This window comes from Gallinula chloropus, assembly GCF_964237585.1.
Source record: "Gallinula chloropus genome assembly, contig: HAP1_SCAFFOLD_458, whole genome shotgun sequence".
In the NCBI taxonomy this organism is placed as follows: Eukaryota; Metazoa; Chordata; class Aves; order Gruiformes; family Rallidae; genus Gallinula; species Gallinula chloropus.
In genome coordinates this window covers 23261-33748 of record NW_028168572.1, presented here as the reverse complement: position 1 = coordinate 33748, position 10488 = coordinate 23261, and the positions used below count along the sequence as shown (strand labels likewise).

The 10488-nt window shown below is 65.7% G+C and overlaps 1 protein-coding gene across 1 annotated transcript in view; it reads left to right on the top strand.

The window, feature by feature from the left end:
* Positions 1–226: 226 nt before the first annotated feature.
* The window catches only part of LOC311204332 (spectrin beta chain, non-erythrocytic 2-like), a gene marked incomplete at both ends in the record, with an annotated part of 33146 nt that continues 22884 nt past the window's right edge, over positions 227–10488 (top strand). Inside the window, 2 exon segments of the mRNA XM_084280777.1 lie at positions 227–953; positions 9589–9627. Of these exon segments, the coding sequence (XP_084136903.1) occupies positions 227–953; positions 9589–9627 (766 nt within the window).

The window sequence follows — 10488 nt, the reverse complement described above, 5'->3', positions numbered from 1 at the left end:
ACCCCCACAGCCCTTGCACGGCCCTTGCACGACCCCCTGGTGTCCTTGAACGACCCCCTGAGTCCTCACACGACCCCCCCCATGTCCTTGCACAACCCCCACAGCCCTTGCACGACCCCTGTGGCCTCGTGCACGGCCCTTGCACAACCCCCCTGTGTCCTTGCACAACCCCCCATGTCTTTGCATGACCCTCCCAGCCCTTGCACGGCCCTTGCACGACCCCCCCATGTCCTTGCACGACTCCCTGAGCTTCACACGCCCCCTGTGTCCTCACACTCACCCCTTGCACGACCCCCTCGTGTCCTTACACGACCCCCTGAGCTTCACACACCCCTCGTGTCCTCACACTCACCCCTTGCACGACCCCCTCGTGTCCTTACACGACCCCTCGTGTCCTCACACTCACCCCTTGCACGACCCTCCCGTGTCCTCACACGACCCCCCCAGCCCTTGCACGACCCCTGTGGCCTCGTGCACGGCCCTTGCACGACCCCCTGAGCTTCACACGCCCCCCGTGTCCTCACACTCACCCCTTGCACAACCCCCTGTGTCCTCACACGACCCCCCCGTGTCCTTGCACGACCCCCTGAGCTTCACACGCCCCCCGTGTCCTCACACTCACCCCTTGCACAACCCCCCCGTGTCCTTGCACAACCCCCACAGCCCTTGCACAGCCCTTGCACGACCCCCTGGTGTCCTTGAACGACCCCCTGAGTCCTCACACGACCCCCCCCTGTGTCCTTGCACGACCCCCCATGTCCTTACACGACCCCCACAGCCCTTGCACGGCCCTTGCACGACCCCCCCAGCCCTTGCACGACCCCCTGAGCTTCACACCCCCCTCGTGTCCTCACACTCACCCCTTGCACGCCCCCCCCAGCCCCCCCCCCAGCCCCCCCCGTGCCCCCCGCTCACCATCACGTCCCTGTTGCCGCCGCCTCGCACGAGCCCGGGTGGGGGGGGGAGGGGGGAAGGGGTGGGGGGTGGGGTGGGGGGTGGGGTGTTCCCCCGCGCTCAGGGACAGGCGGACGGACAGACAGACAGTCAGACAGACAGACACAGACACCTGCGCCGGCAACGGCCGGGCGCAGCCGCGCGGCGTGACGGGTGACGATGGGTGACGGGAGGGGGGGGGGGTGGGGGGGACATGGGGCGGTGATGCGGGGACACGGGGGGGTGACACGGGGGTGAGGGGGTGACGTGGGGGTGATGGGGTGACATGGGGGGTGGTGGGGTGACATGGGGGGTGACATGGGGGTGATGGGGTGATGGGGTGATACAGGGTGATGTGGAGTGACAGGGTGATGGGGTGATGGGGTGACATGGGGGTGATGGGGTGATGGGGTGACACGGGGTGATGTGGGGGTGACAGGGTGATGGGGTGATGGGGTGACATGGGGGGTGATGGGGTGATGTGGGGGTGACAGGGTGATGGGGTGATGAGGTGACATGGGGGTGACATGGGGGTGATGGGGTGACACGGGGGTGATGTGGGGGTGACAGGGTGATGGGGTGATGGGGTGACATGGGGGTGATGTGGGGGTGACAGGGTGATGGGGTGATGGGGTGACATGGGGGGTGATGGGGTGACATGGGGGGTGACGGGGTGATGGGGTGACACAGGGGGTGACATGGTGACACGGGGCGTGACAGCGTGACATGGGGGTGATGGGGTGACACGGGGTTGATGGGGTGACATGGAGGTGACATGGGGGTGATGGGGTGACATGGGGGGTGACAGGGTGATGGGGTGACATGGGGGTGATGTGGGGGTGACAGGGTGATGGGGTGATGGGGTGACATGGGGGGTGATGGGGTGACACGGGGTGATGTGGGGGTGACATGGGGGGTGATGGGGTGACATGGGGGGTGATGGGGTGACACGGGGGTGATGTGGGGGTGACAGGGTGATGGGGTGATGGGGTGACATGGGGGGTGATGTGGGGGTGACAGGGTGATGGGGTGATGGGGTGACATGGGGGTGATGGGGTGATGGGGTGACACGGGGGTGATGTGGGGGTGACAGGGTGATGGGGTGACATGGGGGTGACATGGGGGTGATGGGGTGACACGGGGGTGATGTGGGGGTGACAGGGTGATGGGGTGATGGGGTGATGGGGTGACATGGGGGTGATGTGGGGGTGACAGGGTGATGGGGTGACATGGGGGGTGACACGGGGGTGATGGGGTGATGGGGTGACACGGGGTGATGTGGGGGTGACAGGGTGATGGGGTGATGGGGTGACATGGGGGGTGATGTGGGGGTGACAGGGTGATGGGGTGATGGGGTGACATGGGGGTGACGCGGTGACACAGGGCGTGACAGCGTGACATGGGGGTGATGGGGTGACACGGGGGTGACACAGTGACGCGGTGACATGGGGGTGACAGGGTGATGGGGTGACATGGGGGTGACACGGTGACACGGGGGTGATGGGGTGACATGGGGGGTGACGTGGTGATGTGGGGGTGACACGGTGCATGACGTGGTGACACGGGGCGTGACAGGGTGACATGGGGGGTGATGGGGTGACACAGGGGGTGACGTGGTGACATGAGGGTGATGGGGTGATGGGGTGATATGGGGTGACACGGGGGGTGACACGGGGGGTGATGGGGTGACATGGGGGTGACATGGTGACACAGTGATGGGGGTGACACGGCGCATGACATGGTGACACGGGGCATGACAGGGTGACATGGGGGGTGATGGGGTGACACAGGGGGAGACATAGTGACATGGGGTGAGGGGGTGATGGGGTGACACGGGGGTGACGCGGTGACACAGGGGGTGACAGGATGATGGGGTGATGTGCGGGGGACACAGTGACGCGGTGACACGGGGTGACAGGGTGACATGGTGACGTGGTGATGTGGGGGTGACACGGCGCGTGACGGGGTGACACGGGGGTGACATGGGGGGTGATGCGGTGACACGGAGGGTGACAGGGCAGCATGGGGGGTGATGGGGTGACACAGGGGGTGACAGGGTGACATGGGGGGTGATGGGGTGACACAGGGGGTGACATGGGGGGTGATGGGGTGACGGGGTGATGGGGTGACATGGGGGTGACACAGTGACGTGGTGATGTGGGGGTGACACGGTGCATGACGGGGTGACATGGGGGTGACATGGGAGGTGATGGGGTGACATGGGGGTGACAGGGTGATGTGGTGACATGGGGGTGACATGGGGGGTGACATGGGGGGTGACAGGGCGACATGGGGGGTGATGGGGTGACACAGGGGGTGACAGGGTGATGGGGTGATGTGGGGGGGACATGGTGACACAGGGGTGATGGGGTGATGGGGTGACATGGGGGTGACGTGGTGATGTGGTGATGTGGGAGTGACATGGGGGGTGACATGGGGGGTGACATGGGGGGTGATGGGGTGACATGGGGTGACACAGTGACGCGGTGACGCGGAGGGTGACAGGGTGACATGGGGGGTGATGGGGTGACATGGGGGTGACAGGGTTACATGGGGGTGACACGGCACATGACGTGGTGACACGGGGGGTGACATGGGGGGTGGCATGGGGGGTGATGGGGTGACACAGGGGGTGATGGGGTGACATGGGGGTGACACAGTGACACAATGATGTGGGGGTGACACGGTGCATGATGTGGTGACACGGGGGGTGACATGGGGGGTGATGGGGTGACACAGGGTGATGGGGTGACATGGGGGTGACGTGGTGACACAGTGATGGGGGTGACACAGCGCATGATGGGGTGACACGAGGGTGACATGGGGGGTGATGCGGTGACACGGAGGGTGACAGGGTGACATGGGGGTGATGGGGTGATGGGGTGACATGGGGGTGAGGGGGTGACGCGGAGGGAGACAGGGCGACATGGGGGGTGACACGGCGCATGACGCGGTGACACGGGGGGGTGACAGGGTGACATGGGGGGTGATGAGGTGACACGGGGGTGACAGGGTGATGGGGTGACATGGGGGTGACAGGGTGACATGGGGGGTGATGAGGTGACACAGGAGGTGACGGGGTGATGGGGTGATGTGGGGGTGACACAGTGACACAGTGATGTGGGGGTGACACGGTGCATGACGGGGTGACACGGGGGTGACGGGGTGATGGGGTGACATGGGGGTGACACGGTGCATGACGGGGTGACACGGGGGGTGACATGGGGGGTGACAGGGTGACATGGGGGGTGACACGGCACATGACGTGGTGACACGGGGCGTGACAGGGTGACATGGGAGGTGATGGGGTGACATGGAGGTGACACAGTGACACGGGGGTGATGGGGTGACATGGGGGGTGACGTGGTGACACGGTGATGTGGGGGTGACACGGCGCATGACGTGGTGACATGGGGGTGACATGGGGGTGACATGGGGTTGACACGGGGGTGATGGGGTGACATGGGGGTGACACAGTGACACAGGGGGTGACGGGGTGACATGAGGGTGATGGGGTGATGTGGTGACACGGGGGGTGACACAGGGGGTGACATGGGGGTGATAGGGTGACACAGGGCGTGACGCGGTGACACAGGGGTGATGGGGTGATGGGGTGACATGGGGGTGACGCGGTGACATGGGGGTGATGGGGTGACACAGAGGGTGATGGGGTGATGGGGTGACATGGGGGTGACGCGGTGACATGGAGGGTGACAGGGTGACATGGGGGTGACACGGCGCATGACGTGGTGACACGGGGCGTGACAGGGTGATGGGGTGATGGGGGGGACATGGTGACACAGGGGGTGACGTGGTGACACAGGGCCCGGTGGGGTGACACGGTGACGTGGAGGGTGACGTGGTGATGTGGGGTGTGACCGGGTGACAGGGGGGGTGACACAGTCACACGGGGGGGTGACACAGTGACCTGGGGGGGTGACACGGTGACACTGACACGGTGACACGGGGGTGACATGGTGATGTGGGGTGTGACCGGGTGACACGGGGGGTGACACAGTCACACAGGGGGGTGACACAGTGACCTGGGGGGGGTGACACGGTGACAGTGACACGGTGACACGGGGGGTGACACAGTCACACAGGGGGGTGACACAGTGACCTGGGGGGGTGACACGGTGACAGTGACACGGTGACACGGGGGGTGACACAGTCACACAGGGGGGTGACACAGTGACCTGGGGGGGGTGACACGGTGACAGTGACACGGTGACACGGGGGGGTGACACAGTCACACAGGGGGGTGACACAGGGGGTACATGACACCCCCCCCACCTTCCCTACCCCCCCCCCTCCAACGTGTCACCTCCCCCTCCCCCACCCCCCCCCCTCCACTGGGTGGGGGGTCCTGGGGGGAGGGGCTGGGGGGAGGGGATACCCCGCATGGGGGGAGGGGCGGGGGGGGTCCCGGGGGGGGTGGGGGGAGGGGATACCCGCGTGGGGGGAGGGGCAGGGAGGGGGTCCCGGGGGGGTGGGGGAGGGGATACCCCGCGTGGGGGGAGGGGCAGGGGGGGTCCCGGGGGGGGGGGGTGTCACGCGGCGCCGCCGCTCGATGGGGCTGAGGCCGGACATGACAATGAACAGGGGGGTGGGGGAGGGGGAGGGGGTGGGGGGAGGGGCGCTCACAGGACCCTCCGCGGGGGGAGGGGGGGGTGGGGGTGGGGGAGGGGCGGGCTGGCGGCCGCCGCCTTTGTGTGGTGGGGATGGGGGGGGGGGGACACACAGGGGGGGGTGACACACCCCACACACCCCCCCCCAGCCCCACAGACCCATAGGAACCCCCAGATCTATGGCCCCTCCCCCAGCACCCTATAGCCCCCCCCATAGCCCCCCCCACCCCATAGACCTATAGCCCCCCCAGCACCCTATAGCCCCCCCAATAACCCCCCAAGCACCCTATAGCCCCCCACACCCTATAGCCCCCCCATAACCCCCCAGCACCCTATAGCCCCCCCAATAACCCCCCCACCCCATAGACCTATAGAACCCCAGCACCCTATAGCCCCCCCATAACCCCCCCAGCACCCTATAGCCCCCCCATAACCCCCCCACCCCATAGACCTATAGCCCCCCAGCACCCTATAGCCCCCCCATAGCCCCCCTGTCACCCTATAGCCCCCCACCCCACAGCCCTATAGCGCCTCTAGGTCCCTATGAACCCCCCCATAGTCCCCCAGCACCCTATAGCCCCCCCCCATAACCCCCCCCACCCCATAGACCTATAAGCCCCCCCTAGGTCCCTATAGCCCCCATAACCCCCCACCCCATAAACCTATAGCCCCCCAGCACCCTACAGCACTCCCACAGCCCCCCTGTCACCCTATAGCCCCCGCACCCCACAGCCCTATAGCCCCCTCTAGGTCCCTATGAACCCCCCCATAGTCCCCCAGCACCCTATAGCCCCCCCATAACCCCCCCAGCACCCTATAGCCCCCATATCCCCCCCCACCCCATAGACCTATAGCCCCCTCTAGGTCCCTATAGCCCCCCCGCACCCTGTAGCCCCCCCACAGCCCCCTGTCACCCTGTAGTCCCCCCCAGCCCCCCAGCACCCTATAGCCCCCCAATAACCCCCCCCCACCCCATAGACCTACAGCCCCCCCCAGCACCCTATAGCCCCCCATAGCCCCTCCAGCACCCTATAGCCCCCCCATAGGCCCCCTCAGCACCCTATAGCCCCCCCCAGCACCCTATAGCCCCCCCAATAGTCCCCCCCACCCCATAGACCTATAGCCCCCCCAGCACCCTATAGCCCCCCCTAGGTCCCTATGGCCCCCCTATAGGCCCCCCAGCACCCTGTAGCCCCCCTAGGTCCCTATAGCCCCCCCATAGCCCTATAGCCCCCCTTAGGTGCCCATGGAACCCCCATAGGACCCCCCAGCACTCTATAGCCCCCCAATAGCCCCCCAGGACCTTATGCCCCCCCATAGCCCCCCCAGCCCTATAGCCCCCCCATAGCCCCCCTATAGCCCCCCCAGCCCTATAGCCCCCCCATAGCCCCCCCTCATCCCATAGCCCCCCCCATAGCCCCCCATAGCCCCCCTATAGCCCCCTATGGCCCCCCCATAGCCCCCCCATCACCCCATGCTGGGGAGGGCCGGAGGGCCAGGGGATGGATGGACAGACAGACAGAGGGACAGGGGGATGAAGGATGGAGGGACAGACAGACAAGAGGAGGGAGAGGCAGGGACAGACGGACAGAGGGACAGGGGGATGAGGGATGGAGGGACAGACAGACAAGAGAAGGGAGAGACCAGGCTGGACAGACAGACAGAGGACAGGGGGATGAGGGATGGAGGGACAGACAGACAAGAGGAGGAGAGACCAGGATGGACAGACGGACAGAGGGACGGGGGGATGAGGGATGGAGGGACAGACAGACAAGAGGAGGAGAGACCAGGATGGACAGACAGACAGAGGGACAGGGGGATGAGGGATGGAGGGACAGACAGACAAGAGGAGGGAGAGACCAGGATGGACAGACGGACAGACAGACAGACAGGCAGAGAGAAAGGAGGGACCGGGGGTGGAAGGACAGAGGGACACGAGGACAGAGGGATGGAGGGAAGGGATGGACAGACAGAGGGACGTGGGGGGAGCGGGATGGGGGGGACAGATGGACGGATGGGAGGAGGGATGGATGGACAGATGGACGGATGGATGGGGGGAAGGACAGAGGGAAGGAGGGACAGACAGACAGAGGGATGGGAGGAGGGATGGACAGACAGACAGGGATGGGAGAAGGGATGAATGGACAGACAGACAGAGGGATGGGGAGGGATGGACGGACAGACGGACGGATGGGGGAAGGACAGAGGGAAGGAGGGACAGACAGACAGGGATGGGAGGAGGGATGGACGGACAGACGGACGGATGGATGGGGGGAAGGACAGAGGGAAGGAGGGACAGACAGACAGAGGGATGGGGGGAGGGATGGACGGATGGGGGGAGGATGGATGGACAGACGGACGGATGGATGGGGGAAGGACAGAGGGAAGGAGGGATGGACAGACAGAGGGATGGGAGGAGGGATGGACAGACAGACAGAGGGATGGGAGGACAGAGGGATGGACAGACAGACAGAGAGATGGGAGGAGGGATGGACGGACAGACGGACGGATGGGGGGAAGGACAGAGGGAAGGAGGGACAGACAGACAGAGGGATGGGAGGAGGGATGGACGGACGGAGGGATAGAAGGAGGGAAGGACAGATGGACAGGCAGAGGGCCGGGAGGACAGAGGGAGGGATGGACAGACGGGACAGAGGGCTGGAAGGACAGATCAAGGGATGGGAGGGGGGAAGAACGGACGGATGGACAGAGGGATGAAAGGAGGGAAGGGGGGACAGACAGAGGGATGGACGGACAGACAGACAGGGAGCTGGGAGGACAGAGGGAAGGACAGACAGACGGAGGGGTAGAAGGCAGGACAGGACGGACAGAAGGTGGGATGGATGGAGGCTGGGAGGACAGAGGGAAGGACAGACGGACGGGAGAGCTGGGAGGAGGGATGGACAGAGGGATGGAGGGAAGGACAGACAGACAGAGGGATGGACGGACAGATAGAGGGAGGGAGGACAGAGGGACAGATGGATGGAGAGCTGGCAGGAGGAAGGACGGGGGGACAGACAGACAGACAGAGGGGTGGGAGGAGGGATGGATGACGGACAGACGGAGAGCTGGGAGGACAGAGGGATGGACAGACAGACAGAGGGAGGGACGGACAGACAGAGGGAGGGAGGATGGGAGGAGGGATGGACGGACAGACAGACAGAGGGAGGGAGGGATGGGAGGAGGGACGGACGGACAGACAGACAGAGGGCCGGGAGGACAGAGGGATGGACGGACAGACAGAGGGACGGATGGACAGACAGAGGAAGGAGGGATGGGAGGAGGGATGGATGGATGGACAGACAGACAGAGGGCCGGGAGGACGGAGTGATGGACAGACAGACAGAGGGATGGACAGACAGACAGAGGGATGGATGGATGGACAGACAGAGGGAGGGAGGGAGGGATGGGAGGAGGGACGGATGGACAGACAGACAGAGGGCCGGGAGGACAGAGGGATGGATGGATGGACAGACAGAGGGATGGACAGACAGAGGATGGACAGACAGAGGGAGGGATGGACAGACAGACAGAGGGAGGGATGGACAGACAGACAGAGGGCTGGGAGGACAGAGGGACAGATGGATGGAGAGCTGGCAGGAGGGAAGGACGGGGGGACAGACAGACAGACAGACAGACAGACAGACAGACAGACAGAGGGGTGGGAGTGGGAACGGACAGACAGACAGACAGACAGACAGAGGGATGGAGGGATGGGAGGAGGGACAGACGGACGGACGGCGGGGTGAAAGGACAGACAGACGGACAGAGGGATGGGAGGGGGAACGGACAGACAGACAGACAGACAGAGGGAGGAGGGGAGGGGGAGGGGGACGGACACACGGACACCCCCCCCCTCCTCCCCCCCCCCACTATATCGCGACACCCATCACCGCACGTGCTCGACCACCCACGACGCCCCGAACCAACCAACCCCCCCCCCATCCCCCTCCCCCTCCATCCCCCCTCCCCCACCCCCCCTCCCCCTCCCTCCCTCCCCCTCCCCCTCCCCCTCCCCCCTCCCCAGTATCGACCGGTCGCGGCGGCGCCGCCGGCTTCGATCGCGGTTTGTTTGTTGATGGTTTCCCCCCCCCCGCCCAATAACCCCCCCGCCTTTTTCCCGCCTTTTCCCCCTTCAATCCCCCCCCCTCCAATTCCCCCACCCCCCCTCCCCCCCTCAAAACCCCCCCCATTTCCCCCCCCCCCCCCCCCCTCCCATCCCCACCCACCCTCCAGGTACCGGTACTGATGGAGATGATGGGGAGGGAGGGGGGGGGGGGGGGGGGTGAATCCCCCCCCGTTTCTCGGGGATACGAGCTCGGGGAGGATGTTGGGGGGGGGGATGGGTGCAGCCCCCTTTGTATTATCCCCCCCCCCAACTTTGCCCCCCCCGGGTTCTTACCGGGGCCGCAGCCGCCGGGACGCGCGGCCGCCGCCTCCATGCGCGCTCCGGGGGCCGCCGGCTCCGGCTCCGCCGCGGGCACACGGGGGGGGGGGGTGAGGAAGGAGAAGGGGGGGGGTGATGATGATGATGATGATGATGATGTTGATGGGGGGGGGGGGGGGCAAAGGGGGTCGGCCTCGGAGCCACGTGCGAGGGGGGGTCGGGACCTGGGAGGCTGGACGCGCCCCTCCCCCCCCCCCTTTTCATCCCATCACCCCCCCCCCAAATCAAAGCCCCCCCCCATAATAAATAGCTGACCCCCCCCCATGGTTCTGCCTCCTCTTCCTCCTCTTCCAGCCCCCTCCCCCCATTTCAACACCCCCCCCCCCACTGTTGCACCAGGGGGACCCCCCCCACCGGCTGCACAGCATCGTGATAAGCACAGACCCCCCCTCATATTCAGAGACCCCCCCTCAATTCACAGGACCCCCCTCACTATTCAGAGACCCCCCCTCAATTCACAGGACCCCCCCCCAGCCCCCC